Genomic DNA, 19,119 nt, shown 5'->3' with positions numbered 1-19,119 from the left:
ATACACGGACTGAACGTGGTGACAAAAAAAGAGACTGTTCCACAATAATCTTTAAACAAGTATATTTTTATTAGTGGCAAAAATGGCTCTTTTCTATGTGAAGCTATATATATACAAGCACACTACATTCGTTGATTGCAAGCATAGTGCGGCGTTAAACATTTTCTATTCCATATACGGCTTTTCAGGTGCGTCTGAATCTCTTAAGCAAATACTGCGCACAAAATACTTTTCCCATGCTCTCCAGGATCACTTCCATGAGCTCTCTATTTCAAGGGGGAAGGAAATAGAAGCACAGTCGGCAGTGTTTGCTAACAAGGCAGTTTTGTTAATATGTGTGTGTGTGTGTAACAATATCGTCATGGTTGGCTACGCATACAATGCTTCATATGTATGTATGTATGTGTTAGCTTTCATTAGCTTTTCTGCCGGATAAGTTGCAGCTTGGTTTCGTAATCGGCTTCCAGCTTAGCAATCCGGTCCCGCATGCTTTGTTCCTTGCCTTCCAGCGCCTCCTTCATGCGCGTTTGTACCTTTTGCAGCGCCACATTGTAGCCTTCCTTGATGCGATCGTACTCCTTCAGCATGTGCTGCTCCTTGTCTTCCGCGTATTTCTGTGTGTTGGGATGGCAACAGGTTGTTATTGGTTACTTCTCAACAAGCTCACACAACAATATTACTTTAAAAAACCCCCCCGTCTTATTACCTTGTAATTGAGTGCGGTTTTCTTCGCCGATTGATACTTTTCCGTCACCAGATCCAGGCTCTTCCGGTACTCGAGCTCGACCTCCTTGAACCGGTCGTTCATTTCCTGCTCACGCTCGCGAAACATTTTACGCTCGGCCGTGATCTGGGCGATCAGCTTCTCCATCGACTGCCGTTCGCTGGCCACCAGTTCGCGTTTTTCCTGCAGCTCGCGCTCGAGAAATTGCACCCGCTTCTGCCCGTTCGCTAGTTCGGCCTTATACTTGCCCATCAGCTCGGACTGCTTGTCGAACAGGGAGCGGGCATCGGTGTCCTTCTGGGCCAGCAGTTCACCCATCTTGTCGCGCTCGGTAACGATGGCACACTTGAGCACCTCCACCTCCTGGTTGCGTACCTTCAGCTCGGCCACCCGATCGTACAGCTCGTGCTTGAGCGTGTCGATGTTTTCCTTGAAGCGATTGAACTGCGCGACAAACTTCTCCTCTATCTGGTTCACCTTCCCGGCGTAAACCTTTGCCATCTCTTCGCGCACCTTTTGCTCGAGCTCGCGCATCTGTCGTCGCCTGGTTTCGGAATCCTCCTCGATCGGGTCGTCCGGGCCGACGCTTTGATCGCGCGAGCAAACCTCCCGGCGCTGTGGCGGTGAGGAGGAGCTGGCATTGTCGCCGGTGGTGCTGGACGTGTTGGTCGAGATTTGGTTGCGAATGATCTGCTCGAACTGGGCGGCTTTTTCCTTCAGTTCGTCCAGCAGTTGGTCGCGTTCCGCCTTCAGGTCGAGCCGTTTGTGCAGCTCCGTTACGGTCGCTGCCTGTTCGTTCAGCTGAACCTTCAGCTCGGCTATTTCGCGCAGCTGCGATGAGCAGGACGATTGGAGCTTAAGGTTTTCGATCTCCAGCTGCAATTGGAAAGATGGTTACCGATCGGTCTGATACCGGTTGCTTTATAGAGCGCCCGCATTGTCTTACCTTTGAGATTTGTGTCAATGCATCGATGCACTTGGTGCAGCTGGCACTGCCCGAGCTCGGTGGAGCTTTGCCGTCGTTCGTACTGCTGCCGGTGCTGCCACCAGCGGTCACCTGCTTCAGCAGCTCCTCGTGGTTCGTCTTCTCCTTGTCAAGCAACTTCCCCAGCTCGGACGCCTTCAACTCGGCCAGCTGGAGGGCACGCTCGAGCGACACGACTTGCTCCTGCAAGACGGCAATCTGCTTCGCACTGTCCTGCGATCGCAGTGTGGACAGTTCGCGTCCCAGCTCTTCCTTCGCTCCGCTCACCTCGATGTACAATCGCTTCAACCGCTCGCACTCCTTTTGGGCGTCCTGGAGAAGGAATTTTTGCTTTTCCACCTCCAACTTTAGCGCGGCACAGGAACCGGCCTCACTGCTGAGCGTTTCACACCGCGCGGACAGCTGTTTCTTCTCGCGCTCGAGCTCCGCGACCCGATCGTCCGCTTCGAGCTTCGCTTGCTGCAGACCGAAAATCTTATCCTCGAGAAATGCCGCTTCCTGTCGGTGGTCGTCGGTGCCGCTCGATCGTCGTCGGCTGCCCGCAGTGATCGATCGGTCACTGTCCTTCCTCGAGGACGACGCATCGCCCGTCAGCTTTTCCAGCTCTTGTTCCAGTATTCGGCATTTGGATGCGAGCCGGAATGCTTCCTCCTTGTACTGGTTCATCTGCACGAGCGTATCGCTTTCGTCCCTTTTCAGTTGCTCCAGTTCGCGATCTTTCGACTGCAGGTTCGCTTCCAGCTGGCGTACCAGATCGCGCTTCTCCTTCTGCCCTGCCATACACACTCGCAGCTCGTTCTTAAGCCGCACCACCCGATTATCGCAGTTCGGTCCATCGCCACCGGCCGCTCGATCACGCAGCAGCGCCACATTATTGTTGTTCGGCGTGCTACCGATCAAATTGCGCTGGGCAAAGGTATAGTGACCCGTGGTGTTTGGATCGGCCTGATTGATCACGCTTCCACCGCCGGCTGGATCTTCCTCGTCCTGTCCGTGCACCAGGCTGTCCATCAGATCGAGTTCGGCATTCGTTTTCTCCAGCCGGTCGGTGAGATCGTGTATGGTTTGCTTCAGCCCCGACTGTTCCTGCTCGAGCGTGTGTATACGACTGCGCATTCGTTGCCTTTCCTGCTCGCCAAAATCACCCTGCGTCTTGCTTTTGGACAGCAAATTCGAACACTGGCGCTGGGAATCCTCCAGCTGATCCTGCAACCGTTGCACCGTTTCGGACTGCTCGATAAGCATGGCTTCGCGCGACTTCTGTAGCTCGCTGTAGCGTGCCTCCAGCCGGCGGCATTCCTGCTGCCGTTCGTCCAGCTCGCTGCGCAGGTTATCGATCTGCTGTTGCATCATGGCCATCTTCGCGTTGTGCCGTTCCTCCGTTTGCTTCAGCAGTGCGTCCGTGTGTCGATCAGCTTTTTGGGCCGTGTTTTGCTCCAGCATCCGGTAGCGATGCTGGGTGTCCTGCAGCATCATGTTTTTCTGCTCCAGCTCGGCCACAAGCTTCACGTTTTGATCTTCCAGCGAGGACACCTTGCCGCGCAGCTTATCGTTCGTATCCTCGGCCTCGGAAATCTTCGTCTTGCTCTGCACCAACAGTTGGCGAGTTTGGTCGCGCGTCATGCAGGCACGATCCTTTTCGGCCTGTTCGATCAGCAGCCGCTTTTCCAGCTCGCCCACCTGCTGCTCGTGCTTGTGCCGCTGCTCGTACAGCTCTCGCATAACGTGCTCCAGCTCGCGGGATTTCGATTCGAGCAGCAGCCGTAGTTCCCGTGCTGCACCACCACCGTAATCGTGCGTGGGACCCATTTGCCCTTGGTCGGTTGGGTTCAGCAGGGGATTTGTGGACATTACGACGGGTGGCGGTGGTGGTCGTTTGTCACTGCGCCCGGCAGTGTCTTCATCGTCGTCTTCATCGGAATACCGATGGCTGAACGAATTAAGCGTATCATTGTCGTCACATATCACGTCGTCGAATGCCTGTTTCACATCGTTCGCCAGCTCCTCCTGCAGGCGCTTCTGGTCCTGTTGCAGCTCTTCCTCCTCCAGGGCATCTTGCCGATCGCTGCGGTTAAGGTTGATGCTAACACCATCGTTGAAGATAGACACTCCCGGTGGTCCGTTCATACTGTTATGGTGCACTTCGGGCAGCAGAGCGCTAGCTTTCGGCACACGGTTCAAATACTGACCAGCCAGCCAATTACTAGTCCTTGTTGCCGCGATACATTGCTACAACGCTCATTTGCCGGTACGGTAGATTTGCGTAAAGACGCCGCTTACACTCCTCGCTAACCGTTGCACACAGCGTACATTCGACCTTCAACGTTTCGGGGGGGACTACACTAGGACGTGAAAAATTGACCGGAATGTGCCCAATCGTCTAGCGGGTGAAGATGTAAACAAATAAAAAGAATGGTTTCGTTCAACACTGTTTTTTTTTTGTTGTTGTTGGTGCAAACACCGCGCTCTTCTTCTCGTTGCTTTTCAAAACTTTGATCGTGTATTTTCTGTACTGTCAAACGTCGCGCGTCCCTGCTGGTATGCAAGGTGGTTAGAATGAGGTGATACAATCAAGGTTGGTAGATAATCTCTCGCACCGGGTGGTTCTGTGGTTTAAAGGACTGGTGAGAGTATTTTCTCCAACAATTTCTCCTTTTTAGGAAATTGAGGTCATAAAATTGATTGAATAATATTTTTCGTGTTTTTGTGTCGCTTTTTGAGCAAATTAAACTTTAAAAAACCCCTTTTTATAATTGATAATTTTAGCTGACCGGAATATCTATCTACCTTGAACGGCATAATGTCGCACAACCCTGGCACAGCTCCGTTTGACAGTTTGTTTGTTTATTTACTTTCAGGTTGCCGTTAAAAAATCTAAAACTCGCCGCCGTACCGTATTCCAGATGAACGACACAACGCTAAAATCGATCGCAAAGAGCCTTGTTCCGGAAAATTATTTGGCCCTAGCGAACGATGCACGCCTGGAACGGGATAAAGAAATCAAACTGCTGCTCGAACAGGTAGCTGATACTCCAACAGTCAATCAACACATATCGCTATCGCTAACCAACAATACTCATACAAACACATTCGTTTCTTGCAGCGAAAGTTACCCACCTACGGATGGAGCGATACGATGATCGAATACTTTGTGCGGGAGCTAGCCCTGCTGGACAGTAACAATTTTCCCTCCCGCTGTGGTGTAGGCGAACGCGAAGGACGTGTGATTTGTGGTAATAATGTGCGCCGATTCTTATTTCTGTTTCGTAAATAATGCCTTTGCTCTATCGTTTCGCTTTAAGATCTCGTGCGCCGAAGGCATTACAACTTTTCTCACGGCATTGGACGTTCCGGAAATCTAACCGATGCACAGCCGAAAGCGGTTGGTTCAACGATAATGGCAAACCTAACGAACTGTCTGGTGCGCGATTGGATTCGATCGGCTGGCATTCCTACCTGTGCACGGGCGACCGTTATTCCCGTCGCTACAGGCATGGCCATGATGCTTGTTCTGCGAACGGTTCACGCCAAACGACCCGCCGCAAGCTACGTCCTATGGTCCCGCGTAGATCAGCAATCGTGCTTTAAGAGCATCCTGGCGGCCGGATTAACGCCCATCATTATCGATTGCATAGCGCACCAGGAAGACGTGCCAGGCGTTGCGATAAAGCCCTTTGCCACCGACCTTCCTGCGTTTGTTTCGAAAATTGAAGAACTGGGTGCGGATCGTATCTGTTGCATCGTATCCACGACGAGTTGTTTCGCACCGCGAAGCAGTGACGATGTGATCGAACTGTCCAAACTGTGTCAACGGTACGATATACCGCACCTGGTGAACAATGCGTACGGTTTGCAGAGTACGTACTTTAGCCACCAACTGGCCCAAGGCGCACGGGTCGGAAGAATCGATGCGTTTGTACAAAGCACCGATAAGAATCTGCTCGTGCCGGTCGGTGGTGCGATAGTGGCGGGATTCCGACCGGATACGGTCGAAGCCGTTGCGAAGCTATATCCTGGCCGTGCTTCCGGGTCGCAGTCGCTGGACGTGCTGATGACGCTGCTATCGTTGGGCAGGCGGGGCTATGAAAAGCTAATGACGGAACGAAAGGAGGCACACGCAATGCTGCTGGAAGGAATGGTCAAGCTGGCAGAAGCTCACGGTGAACGTATTTTACCCTGTCGCAATCCAATTTCGATCGGTACGAGGAAACAGTGTGCTACTTTTGCTCAGCTTCTTAAGGATTTTCGTTACCGTTTTTTTTCAGCAATGTCACTCGCATCGTTTGAAGCGACTGCCGGTCGACTGGAAATGATTGGCTCTATGCTACAGAAGCGTGGTGTATCGGGTTGCCGTGTAGTGAGCACCGCGGACAGCAAAACCATCGACGGTAACACGTTCCTTCGCTGGGGATCGCACAGTTCGAGGTGCAGCGTACCTTACCTCACGGCCAGTGCCTCCCTGGGCATGGAGCCGCAGGATGTGACGAACTTTCTCAGCAAGTTGGACGGTGTGCTGCGTAAGTATCGCACGAAGGATAAGGGGGATGGAAGCTAAAGAGCCCACGAGATAATTGGTTAGCTATTTATTAAAGAAACAACGAAAGCAACTACTTACAACAACTAAATTCGCAAATGGAAAGAACTTTGAAGAGCAAATAACCGTTAGAAGTTTAGAATTCGAGGTACGAGAGCACTAGCTACGCACCACCCCCCTTTTTACAGCCTAACTCCCGCGAAACGCACTGATGCCGAACAAAAGCGGGTGCGCGCGAAACAATGCGCACACACACAAACACGAAGCGAATGAACTGTGAGAGAATGGCCCCCCTGTCTTCCCCGACGACCGATTTGTGGGGACGGTGTGCGTGCGTGCGTACGTATGGGACCCGTCTTCATCCCCTTAACTGGCCCTTCTTCAGTCTAAGTCGATGCCTCGATCGACAACGGCACACAGCTGATCCGCATTACCGCCTGGCACCGAGCGTTTTTTGTTCGAAACCTCCGACAGGGTGGCCACTCCTTTGTTGGTCGTTTGGAAGATCGGTATGGATTTTTTTGTCATACCCTCCGGCCTCTCTCTCTCTCTCTCTCTCTCTCTCTCTGTCTCTCGCCCCGATCGATCATGGAACGATCGTGAGAGAGACACATGCGCTTTTCACCTCATTTCAGGGTTCCCATTATTTCGATCGGACAATTAGAACCGCTCCCACTTCCGGCGGATAGGTCTGGCGTGCCGTGTGTTCGATTTGTCTGCCCGTAAGCACGTGGCTGTGTGGTAGCGCATTTATCGATAAACGTTTCAGGGCATGCCAGGTCGTCGGTAAATTTTTACAACTAATTTACGTTAATTTAACATTTCTTCATTATTTCTAGACAAAACAAAACCAAACCACGTTCAGAAAATGGGGACAAAACAAAAAGGGAAACGGAATCCTTCCGAATCGGTCCCTACGACGATTAGGACGATTGTGATGCGTCGGTATCGTTTGACCTAACAGCAATCATCGACCCAAAGAAAAAAAAAAGGAACAGGCGCCCCCGGGTGTTTGGCCACACTAATGAAGATTGATGGATCGATCGATCGATCGACCGTTTCGGGATTGCCCTCTCTCTGTGTTGTTGCCATTTTGTATCCTGCTGCGAAGGTAAGGAATCCATCGGAACAGGAAACGTTTGCTTCACTTCTCGTTTCAAAGCCGAATGATCATGATGCATTTGATCACCGAATGGTGTTTGCGTGTTTGCTGTGTGAAGTAGATCACCGTTCTTAATCTAAAAATGCTAACTCTTCACACGACAGGACCGGGGTTCAAATCCCATCTGGACCGTTCGTTCCCCCGTAGTGAAGGTAAGTCTAGTAAGCCAGCAATGGCAGGTCGTTGGGTGAGAGAAGAAGAAGCCCAGAGGCAATATCTAATTCGGCAAGCAGTTGTATGGCAGCCATACGTGTGCTAATCAATATCTGGATGATCTAGGTCCACCATTGCGCTCATTAGAGCGAGAGAGCTTTGCGTGTCGCTGATTTTAACCTTTTATTCCTTCTTCAAGCACGCCTTCAAGTTGGATGTTTCAAAATCCAACACAATCTTAATTACACGATCGCCACCATCCCTCGTTAGCGGCTGTTCAAATTGTTGTACGTCATTCAAAAGCCCAAACGTTCGTTCGTCGTTCTGTCGGCTGCGGTACAACTTACGGCAACGACTCCCCATGCCGGTGCACAATGCTGTAGCCATCGTAGATAGGGTGCAGTGCTGATGCACCTGCCATCCACATTCGGTATGTTGGGCGCATCGCGCGTGCCTCGGTGTGACTGTGGTGAGCGCTTTCCACACAAACCGGATAACCGACGCGTGGTGGTACGCTGGTTCAAGTTCAGACCTCTCGTGTGCAGACATCGCCAGGGCTCGCTTACTCGCTTGTCTCCCCTCGTAGGTGTAACCGTGTGCCGAAGGACCTTTAAATTCCTTCAAGCGCTCCGACACACCATCTGCCGGATCGTTTTCTTGCAACAAGTTCGTGTTAATCATCACCGAAACCTCTCGGTTCAGCCATCTTCCGCATGCTCCAACTTCCGCACAATCAATTTCACCAGATCGGCATTTTTCTGGGCACCACAAAATCCACCAGCTGCCCCGCGCACAGTACAATCCGGAGTACGATTAATAGCTTTATGATAATTGCGTTTGCCTCACATCACATCCCATCTGGCGCTGGTGGTTGCTGCTGGTCGCGATCCTGCTGGTTGCAATTAATTTTGTCACCGCGCGGCGTGGACTTGTTTGGCGAAACAAACAACACATAACAATTAAAAAGCCGATACCGTTACGGGCCGCTAGGCAGGTGTATTATCGTGGGGTTTTATAAAGATTTTAACATGATTTGTTGAACTGTAGTAACTTCCCTTATTAACAGGGTTTGTCAGCTTAAAAAAGCCGCATTGCGTGTATCACGCTCACGAGACTGCTTAAGCTTTAAGGAATGGCGACTGTGGTATTTAGGATGTTTGAACCGCTTTTTTGTGGATAATTGCTTATTTAAAATTAGTCCTTCTTACTACAATTGGGAGAGAAAAAAGAAGCCCCCCGTTCCCCGTAATCGGGTTGCGGTTTGCTCCGTTGCAGTCGGGGCCCATCGCTACTCGAAGACGCCATCTTTTTCGGCTCTCTCCCTACGCAAAAACCCCCCAAAAACAAAAACTATTTCATGCGCTTTCAATTCATGCCGAGGACGATCGTGTGCTGGTGCGGCAGCTGCAAGATCAGTTTCGTTTTCTTGCGCCATCCTTCTTCCTGCTGCATGCGTTTAGCAAACCTTGTCGACGCAAAAGCTGTAAGGGTCGGACCGTTTTCATGTTTTGTGTGTTCTCTTTTTCCATCTACCACTTAGAAGGGATCGTTGGAGAGAGAGAGAGAGGGAGAGGGAGCGAGAGATAGCCGGTTTTATTTCGGGTCCCTGCTGGTCAAGCCCCACGGAAGAAGAACCACCTTCCTTCCGCCTGCCACGTGTCCTCGTGATCCTCCCAAACCCGGGCGGCGTAATGGATGGATGGGTGATGATTATGATGACGGTGGTCGGTACGTCTGCCGTCTGTTTAAGTTGTGTCCCTCTCGCTCTCTCTCTCTCTCTCTTCGGTGTGGTACAGGTTGCTCCACTAAGGACGCACCATCGCACCAACAGTTTTATCCGATCCGTCCGTTAATGGTTGCTATTACCCGGGGCTGATTCCATGATGTGGGCAAATGGGCGGATGTGCGGGCTAAGGAAGCGGGACCGGCTTGCATTGCAGCTCACTTCCTTCTTCCAGCACCTTAAAACGCGGATGACTCTCGGTTGCTCGTTGTTAGGGGGTGATGCTTGACTTATCTACATAGATCCTGATCATCGTTAGGTTCGAAAGAGGACCTCAAGGATTTCGTCGGTTGTGACAGGTGCGTCTAATAGCACCTCTGACGAGAGGGAAATTATTTCATTTGAATTGTTCTGTAAGAAGTAATCGTGAAGAGAACGAGAGCAAGGTTTTCATGGCAAGGCTTTAAGTTACAGTGTTTTTTCAGTTGATATTGTAAAAGCTTGTAAGAATGACAATGGCCCTGACATCACATGCCAGGTGAAGGTGGATGGAAAACTCTCAGGGCCCTTTGCTACCGCCAAGGGCCTGCGCCAGGGAGATGATGGGCTTGCCTGTCTCCTCTTCAACCTGGCGCTAGAGAGTCAGCCATCCGCGACTCGGAGGTGGAAACTTCGGGGACCATCTTCTATAAGTCAATCCAGATCCTTGCATACGCTGATGACATAGACATCATTGGTTTGAGGCTATCCTATGTAGCAGAAGCCTATCAAAGGATCGAGCGTGCGGCACAGAACTTCGGGTTGGAGATTAACGAGGCGAAAACGAAAATGACGGTGGCGGAGGCGACGCAGGGGTGCATGTATAGATAGGTGACCTCCACCTTCAAAGTCGTCCAAAACTTCACCTATCTGGGGTCAAAAGTCAGCCCACCGACAACAACATTGATGATGTTGAGTTACGCGCAAGGGTGCTGGCTGCCAACCGGTCATACTACAGCCTGAGGAAACTTCTCCACTCTAAATACCTGTCGCGACGGACGAAGCTGGGAGACTGTACAGAACAGTTTTATAGTCCCAGTACTGACATACGCCTGTGAGACATGGACTCTGTCCAATGCTGACGAAGCCCTCTTTCGAAGCCGCGTTCGAGAGGAAGATGCTCAGAAGCATTTTTGGCCCCGTATGTGTGTGGAAGGACAATGGAGGAGCCGGCTACAATGACGAGCTCTACGAGTTCCGGTGGGCTGGGCACGTCATGAGAATGACACCGGACGACCCAGCCCGTAAAGTCCTTTTCGGGCCGTCCACACGGACGATGGCGTGTGATGGCGTTGATGCGTCCGCCAGAACGGCCGGGATTACGAATTGGCAGACGACGGCGCTAAACCGTGAGCGGTATCGAGGATTGTTGCAGCAGAGGCCAAGGCCGCAAAGCAGTTGTAGCGCCTGATAAGTAAGTAAGTAAGTATTGTAAAAGCATTCATTATTTTTGTAGGCTGCTTGGATGAAATAATGCTAACCAGAGCTGGATGCCATGGAAACGGCTTCAAATGACAGAGGATTCAATTTACCAGGTGATATTTTTATAGCAACCAAGTATGAAGTTGTTAAATTGCGCACTGATCATAAAGCTAGCGATAATACATTCCCGAAACCATATCGAATGAGTTCTGTAATGGTTAAACTGGATAAAGATGTTCCCCGCTCTTTCCAAACCATTTTCAAACGTGTGGTTTATGGTTTTATAGTAGTTCGGGCACGTTTAATACCAGTCCGATCGTTCGTAAAATTATGTCCTTTCGGAGACATTGTGCAGCAGGATCTAAGATTTCGCTTTGTGAATTCTTTTAGCAAGATAGCTTCCCGTAAGCTGAATTACTTCAATTCAATCCAACCGCCACGCCACCTCATCCATCATCCACCGTTCTTTGCCTCAAAGGATACTGTTTGCACCTTTTTATACTGCGCGCCCGTTTGACATCTGTTCTGGCAGGCCCGCGTGGTGGTGGCCAGCTGTTTTAAAGCTTTCATTTGAAGCGTTCGGAAAACACGCACCTCTCCCGTCAGTGGCCATCGTTCGATTTTTGTTTTCCCTTTTTTCGAAACCCCTACACCAGCTGCGCTACCAGAGCTGGTCGCTCGGGACAGGCGCCCGGGACGTAACCTTAACCTGAGGCAGGATCCAGGTTACCAATTTTCCCTTCGCAATCAATCATTGGTGAGCAATATTGGTGTAATTGGGGACAATAACACACCCAGCACTCGTGATCGGAGCTGAAGTGTGTCGCAAATCTGTGCGATCGGTCCGGGCGAGATGCAGGACATTTTTGTTTTCTACCAACTGTACAAAGCAAACACGAAACCCTCATCCGGTGACAAAGCTCTCTCGTTAGATACCTGGACCAGATTCAGGTCCTGCCTGCTTCGGGATAATCCTGCTGGCAGCTGGCGGTATGCTGGCGGTGTTGGGAGGCTGGAAATTTGATCCTCTTCTTCTCGCAAGACATCTTCAGCACCACTCACAGGCCGGTAGCTTACCGGTGATCATCCTCCCTTGACCAGCATCCTAAGGCGGTCCAGCAGGATGATCCCGTGGGGTTTTGGATTTTACAAACAAAGGGGCACGGTCTTCAAGGTAGAACCGAGGAAACACGAACCCAGGTACGCTGCTTCGTCCTTTCGTTTCGCGTCGAACGGCAATCACGGCAGGCCGGGGACACAAGCGCGAGGATAACGGATATCGCCCGGCTCGTATTTCCAGGTGTTTCCTTTCCGCTTTGATTTTTTTCTACTGCTGCTGCTGCCAGAGCAGACGCTCGACGCCTGATGAAGGATGGTCGTGAAGGACAGGTTAGGACCCGGGTACGGCTTCGTACCGCCGTTTGCCGACCACCGCACAGATCGCTCGCTTGTTGTGTTTTTGCAAAGCTCCTGTACGAGCTGTGAGGTTGAATTGTGGACCGTCTTCGGTGGGTTGGTTTGATTTAATTTTGCGCTCCAAGGCACACTCGAGCCCGCTTACCAGTTACCGGTTCCGGTATGCTTGTTATGGTCTGTTCCATGGAATCGGGCGAATCCACGAAGTTTTGCTATAGTCTGAGCATTAGTTCAACAATAAAAACGCTTCGATTTCGTCACAGTTTTCTTTTTTTGGCATTATTTTGCTAAATAGATCACTGGAGCCGGCTCAAATACGCAAAGCAGTTGAGCGGAAAGTTTAAGTCACGGCAAGGATATGATAAATAAACCCAAGTTATTTATTATAAAGATATGAAAGAAGTATATGCTATTCGCTGGAAGGAATTTAGTCGTAAATTAATTGATATATGAAGATAAATGGAGGTCAATTTTGGAGAATACTCATGAGGATCGACGAGTGATTGTCGTGTCCAGTCCAGTCCAAAGATCGATTCGATAGTGGCGCCGTTCTTCACACGCTAGGACCGGGGTTCAAACCCCATCCAGACCGTTTCCCCTTTAGTAATAAATAAGTATCTTAATATGAGGTACCAACAGGTCTAGTAAGCGAAGGACTATCATGAAGGTATTAGATAGATTGCTGCACAAGGACACTTCGACCAAGGGCCCTCTCGGGGATCATGGATCCTTCTCTACCAAGAATCCTTATCGGGGGAAAAAAACTATCTCTCTGTTGTGCGAATTAATAATCTACTTATGCTATCTTCTGCTCAAAAAAATTGCCAAACCGGAATGAAAACAGGATAAATACACCTAACCCTTGGCGAAAAGGGGTCCACCGTGTTCAGCTCTGCCATCATCCAACACTTACTTAAACTTGTCACACTGCTTTACAATTTCCTTTCAAAGCCATTCTACCATTTAATTTCAAATTTGAATTTTTAATTGTTCAACTATTTTAAGGAAACAAACGTCTAAAATTTGAATTTTAAATTGTTTAACTATTTTAAGGAAACAAACGTCTATGCTTTTAAAATTCTGTAAAATTACTCTAACCGTTCGTTCGAGACTCTTCGCAATCCGGTCTCCGCTAACGATCCTTCAATTTATACTTTCATTTTCAATCTCTAACAAGGGTCGGGGACAAACAATCAAATTAAAATTAAGGGGTGTCAACCGGCACCGGGTCCTTGCCGGAAATCGGGCCCAAACGTAACACCAGGTACCACAGGTACGAGCCGAAGGACGATTCAGGCGTGCAGTGACAGGAAATGGGTCGGTCCTAGGGATATTTGTAGTGCGAGCGAACTATAGACCTCCGAGTGATCGCATCACGGACGGGGAAACAAGATGAAGGTAAAGCGAAGACCGATCCGGGGTCCGGGCCAGTTTGGGTGTCCTCGGTGAACGGATACCCAAAATTAGATTGCAAAGCAGTTTTATGGATCAATAAACGGATCGCTTTGCCTTCCACCAGCTAGGCAGCTGGAATGATGCGTTGCGTAGAGGACCCTCTGGGTCTTTCTCGTCCTGAGGTCCTCGGTTTTCTCTCCTGTGCCTGCCACCGAAACACAACCATCGTACGCGCAATATGTAAATTGTGGCCCATTCTTATGATAAATTGAAACTGACATCTTCTCGCGAGGGGGTTTTGTTTTCTTCTTCTTCGGTCCGTACCTTCTCCGATCGCGTACAAGGCAAACGAGCTGGAGATTTGCTCCGTTCCGCTACTTAATCCCGGGGAGCACTTGAAAAGCAGCAGTCGTCGTCGCAACGATCGGTTCTTTTAATATTCCGAAAAATCCACCCGTCCGATGAATGGTCTCATCAACCAAATCGAACGCATGAAGGATGTTCCTGGCGAGGAGCGGTTCTCACGATCAGGGTCCGTGGTGCGTACATACCAACTCACCTTCACGTGTCAAGGATTGTCTTCTGGTTTGGGGCAGCAGCCAGTACGGTGATGCGTGAGAACTTACTCCTTTTTTTCCAGCTCCTAGCATGGGATATCCTCTCGGCCGATCCTCATTGTTGCAAGAGAGCGCATTTCCTTTGCTCGTTCGCGTTACACGCTCCGGCGCTTCCCTCTTCACGTTGCGTACTGCTGGTCCGATCCGTTTGAGGCAGAGTGGAGGAAGTCCCAATGAACGAAGGCACCAAACAAAAAAAGGGAAAATTGTCCGCCCTGTTGTATCTTGAGAGATTCTCTTGAGGTTCTGCTGCATTGTCCGACCAACAAAGCTCGCTGGTACATTATGGTTCGGAGGGGGTTTTTGAAGCTGAATGAAGCGAATCTTGCCGCAAGTGCCGCTGCCACTGCACTAGCTTGTTTTGAAAGAGCTGCATTGAGCAGGAATTGCATCGGTTTGTGTTGTTTGTTGCTCGCAGGAATGCAAGGGGGAAGGTGCTGTGCCTGCTTCCCTTTTCTGCGATCGTCGAAAGCAGGTTTTGAGGTGCATTTTTCTCCCTTGTTTTTTTTTTGGGAGCTACTTCTGTTGTCACACACAACGTGTGAACTATTTGACGAGCTATAAATTGTGTGGAACGAATGGCTCTGGTGTTTGGGTTTGGGCTGGTTGGTTGAAGATTCTCACTATACGCCTTACTGTAATTATTGTAGCTGAATCTGATTTTTTTGATCATGGATGTTAAATATTAAGCAATTATTGTATGACAGGGTTTACACAGCAAATCAGTCGTCGTTAAGCGCCTGTATGCCTGAATCAAGAGAGAAATGAAAGAGAATCGAGACGAAAATAGGAGAGAATCTTAAGAGAACCGCAAAACATGAGAGAGAGAGAGAATCGAGAGATAAATTAACGCGAAATGTGAGAGGAATGAGAGAGCAATTATAGAGAATCGAGAGAGAATAAGAGAGGCACGAGAGAGAATGAGATAGGAAGGAGAGAGCAATGAGGAAGAAAAGAGCGAAAAAAAAAGAAAAAAATTAGAGAGAAACTAAATAGAAATGGATGACAATCAAGAGAGAATTGAGAGAAACTCTAGAGAGAATTGAGATATAAATGAGAACAGATTGAGAAAGAAATGAGAGAAAAACGAGAGAAAATCGTTCGAAAAATGACGGAAAAACGAGAGATAATCGGAAGCGAAATGAAAGAAAAATGAGAGAGTACTTAGCGATAATCAAGAGTTAATCGAGAGAGCAATGCAAGAGAAATGAGAGCAGATTGAAAGAGAATCGAGAGAGAAATAAGAGAGAATCGAAAAATAAATGTGAGAGTTTAGTTCAGCTCAGTTCAGTTCTCTCTCATTTCTCTCCCATTTTTATCTCAGTTCTCTCTCGATACTCTCTCATTTCTCTCTCGATTCTTTTGAATTTCTCTTTTGATTCTCTCCTATTTCTCTTTCGTTTCTCTTTCAATCTACTCTCATTTCTTTCTCGATTCTCTTTCTTTTCTCTCCTGATTCTCTTGGTTCTCTTTCAATTTGCTTTCATTTCTCTCTCATTGTTCTCTCAATTTTCTCTATTATTCCTCTTCATTTTCGATTCTCTGTTATTTATTTTCCAATTTGCTCGTTCATTTCTCTCTCGATTCCCTCTAGATTCTTTCTAGTTTCTCTCTTAATTCTCAATCATTTTTCTCTCAATTCTATCTCATTTCTCGTTTGATTCTGTCTCATTTCTCCCTTGATTCTCTTTCATTTCTCTCTCATTTCTTTCTCATTTACCTCTCGATTCTCTCTCGATTCACTCTGCCATTTTGCTCTCGATTTCCTCTCATTTCAAACTCGACCCTTTCTCACTTGTCTTTCATTTCTCTCTCATGTCTTGTTCATTCCTCTCTTGATTCTCTGTCATGTCCTTCTTTTTTCCCTCTCGATTCACTAGAATTTCTAAAGCAGTCAAAAAGACTGGGGACTAATATATTCTACAATACAATATTCTGGAACCCAGAGAAGTCCTGGAACTGTTGGATATTAAAGACTAGGAAATGATATTATTAAAATCATTTAAAATACCAATATTAAATATTCTCAAACCTGGAGGAGTAGTAGTACAAAACTCTGTTTCTAACAATTAATGTAGCTGCCAAGGCTGCAAAAAACTACAAGAAAATACCTTCTCTAATAGTTATCTTATTTTTGCCTCAGCTGAACCACAACTGAATCAAGTCCCGGATTCATCGCTAACAGAGGTTTGCACGTGCGAAGCTATAGCGTTACACCCCTTGTTTTCTGCTCTACTTCCAAAGGTTCCCGGTTTTATGTAGGCAAGAAGGAATCCGGTCTTTGTAGATCCTGCGAAGAGGAACGGCGAAACGTGGTGTTTTTATTTTAGTTCGGTAAAGAAATATCCTTACTTCCTTCCCTCATTGAGCAAACGTCGTACGGACGAGATCCGGAAACGGGAATCAATTTCCCATTTCACGTCCCTGCGAATTGTTTTTGTGTGTGCGTGTGCATTTGTGCGTCTTTTCACTTAGAGGGGTGAACTAGGTACACCGGGGCTGACCTTGAAGCGTTTGCTTCGCGTATACCGCCAAATCCAGCACATCCAACCGACTGTTGTGACCGGTTAACGGTCGGGACGCGCGTCCTTCTTATTGCTATTTTGCCCCTTCCTTTAAGAAGCAAACATCCGCCGCGAGAAGCGAAACACAAAGCATTTACAATACAGGGGAATATTATATCACCACAACAACAGTGGCCGTAGGTAGTAGCCCTTCGTTCAAGATACGATGTTGATGATGGCATTCGGGACGCAACCAGGACATTCAGCTCAGGTCGCTGGCATCGGTTACGGTGTGGAATGCATAAATTATGTACAGGCTAACTGACTCATCCTAAGAAGGGCAAGATGCTACTTAACGCCAGAGAGAGAGAGAGAGAGAGAGAGAGAGAGAGAGAGAAATCATTTTAAATTACTTGGAGCAATATAGTTTACTAAATCCTTTGGATGCCTCATAGAGCAATTTCTATAGATATTCTACAGAATAGCACAGCTTAATCCTTGACACTTCCTTACAAGAATGTCTTCCGAGTGTTGGAAAGAGGATTGCACGATTCTTCTATTCACTACCATTCCCAAGTCCCGCCAAAACTAGTTTTGCAAAGGAAAAGCGTACCAACCGAGGGAAAGTAATCGTACCGCAATCCCTCCCTTTTGCTGATGACCAATTTCCCGGCCCGGCAGCAATTTAAAAATCCCCTCACCTAAATCAGGGCCCTCTTCCCATCGGAAGGCCAAAATCAACTGGACTGACCGTTGTGGAAGTTTATTTAAGGGATTTAAGGGACATTTCCCATCAAAACCAACGTGTCGTGGAACGGGATCAGGGAAATGAGCTTAATGATCGGTGATCGATTTTACGATCTGTTCACAGCTCGTTTTCGGTGCTGTACGGTTCACTGTTGATGGTCATAAATTCTATCGAGCACCACGCGATACATCGGGGGAAAACCAGGAGAAAATCACCCTCCAGCGAAGGGCAATGCGTTTGATTGCAATCGAATCGAATGTTTGTCTCAAGTGAATCGCTCGTGCGTTATATCCAGAGGGAACAGAACACAGAGGGGGAATTTCAGGGGGAAATTCAATTATGCACCCCCCGTTTTTGTGCTGGTGGGTTTTCTGACGGTTTTATTGCGCATTTCACTATTTGAATTTTGGGCGACACGCTGTTCATATTTTGTAGAACAAAGAAGATTGATTTGCAAATTTTACTTCTACCTTTTCCTTAAAATATTCTCAGCTTATATTTTAAGGATTCATCGTAAACGCATGCAAGGACATTCGAGTCCATAAACGAAACGAAGAAGGGGTAAAAGCGTCCATCTTTCAGCTCCACAATCCTACCTGGAGAAAGGGTAATCCTTTGCCTTGTTTTTCCTAGGGTAAGAACAGCGCCACAGGTATGATGTACGGTGATAATCGTCAGGCAAATGAGGTGCTAATTAATAAAGCACATTCGTCAGGGTAGCCCTTAAAATTCTTCTAAAGGGTAAGGGAAGTTTCGAGAATCATTGATTGGTTAACGGTCTTCAGCTTATGCTGAGCCAGGTACCTTACACCGAGACTTGTGTACTTAATTCCTTTAATCACTTTACCTGATGAAGAGTCTTAAATCAGTTGTAGAATACCTTGATTGAGAAAGGTTTATAACAAATGTTGAAATTATAATCAAGACTTACTATCCATCCATGGGGCTAACTAAGTCAGACAAGGCGTTAATAAGGCTGGCCAAGATCACCTGAGGATGTGGAGCCAAAGCAGAAGGAATTATAGCGAGCGAGCCAACTGAGCGTTAAAATTTAATATTCAAATAACGAAATTATCCTTTCCAACCTCTTTTCAACAAATTTCCAGCAATAAAACTAACCATTCGAATAGCTTTGATAGTAAAGTACTACGAAGCTATAAATATGGGTCCCCAATTTTTGTTGCACTGCTTCAACCGACCTTAACGCTCTCTAAAATCGTTTCCCAATCCTCTATAGGGATTGTTAGGAATATTTTAGAACTACTAAAGAAAGCCTCTCTTTTTTTTCCTTCTGCCTTTGGGCTCCATAAAATTGTAATTTTTTTAAATTAAATTTACCTTATTCGGATCACTTTCCTGCAATCATCCTGCTCAGGTCGGTTGATTTATGACCGACTAAAATTGACCTTTTAGGGGAAAAGGGGAGTATGGCCTAAAACTGTCCAGCTTTTCATTTTCCCACCTTCAAACGAGATCAGTTTTATGAGGCAAAGTTTTATAACACACACACAAAAAGAATCCCCATCCACACCACCTTCGATGGAACCACGATCCTTTCCATAAAATAGTGGTGCGTGCGGCTCAGTTCGTCCAGGGCACTGGCCCGGATTATTGCATTCCTTTGTGCACATTTATGCACGCAGCAGCGAAAGCATATGCGACACGATTCTAGCACTTCGAAAGAGTGTAAATTCCCC

General features: G+C 47.9%; 2 protein-coding genes across 2 annotated transcripts; one reads left to right on the top strand and one right to left on the bottom strand.

Moving 5' to 3' along the window:
* Positions 1-45: 45 nt before the first annotated feature.
* Positions 46-4,226, bottom strand: LOC118504294 (centrosomal protein of 152 kDa). Its single transcript, XM_036038590.1, has 3 exons — positions 1,671-4,226; positions 707-1,600; positions 46-614 (listed from the first exon to the last, which is right to left on the bottom strand). The coding sequence occupies exons 1-3, from the start codon at positions 3,834-3,836 to the stop codon at positions 417-419; spliced, it is 3,258 nt and encodes a 1,085-aa protein (XP_035894483.1). The 5' UTR covers positions 3,837-4,226; the 3' UTR covers positions 46-416.
* A 242-nt stretch (positions 4,227-4,468) lies between these two features.
* Positions 4,469-7,223, top strand: LOC118504300 (O-phosphoseryl-tRNA(Sec) selenium transferase). Its single transcript, XM_036038598.1, has 4 exons — positions 4,469-4,729; positions 4,813-4,942; positions 5,012-5,908; positions 5,975-7,223. Exons 1-4 carry the CDS (start codon positions 4,613-4,615, stop codon positions 6,262-6,264), a joined length of 1,434 nt encoding a protein of 477 aa, XP_035894491.1. The 5' UTR covers positions 4,469-4,612; the 3' UTR covers positions 6,265-7,223.
* Positions 7,224-19,119: the final 11,896 nt, after the last annotated feature.

Source organism: Anopheles stephensi, chromosome 2, assembly GCF_013141755.1.
Source record: "Anopheles stephensi strain Indian chromosome 2, UCI_ANSTEP_V1.0, whole genome shotgun sequence".
NCBI lineage: Eukaryota > Metazoa > Arthropoda > Insecta > Diptera > Culicidae > Anopheles > Anopheles stephensi.
This window is presented reverse-complemented; position numbering and strand designations above follow the sequence as displayed.

Bases quoted from the DNA above. Each gene is read 5' to 3' on its own strand.
- LOC118504294 (XM_036038590.1), bottom strand. From the start codon at position 3,836: ATGAACGGACCACCGGGAGTGTCTATCTTCAACGATGGTGTTAGCATC. The intron at 1,601-1,670 runs GTAAGACAATGC...TTCCAATTGCAG, and splicing joins CATTGACACAAATCTCAAAG to CTGGAGATCGAAAACCTTAA. The intron at 615-706 runs GTAATAAGACGG...CCCAACACACAG, and splicing joins AAACCGCACTCAATTACAAG to AAATACGCGGAAGACAAGGA.
- LOC118504300 (XM_036038598.1), top strand. From the start codon at position 4,613: ATGAACGACACAACGCTAAAATCGATCGCAAAGAGCCTTGTTCCGGAA. The intron at 4,943-5,011 runs GTAATAATGTGC...TTTCGCTTTAAG, and splicing joins CGAAGGACGTGTGATTTGTG to ATCTCGTGCGCCGAAGGCAT. The intron at 5,909-5,974 runs GTACGAGGAAAC...GTTTTTTTTCAG, and splicing joins TCGCAATCCAATTTCGATCG to CAATGTCACTCGCATCGTTT.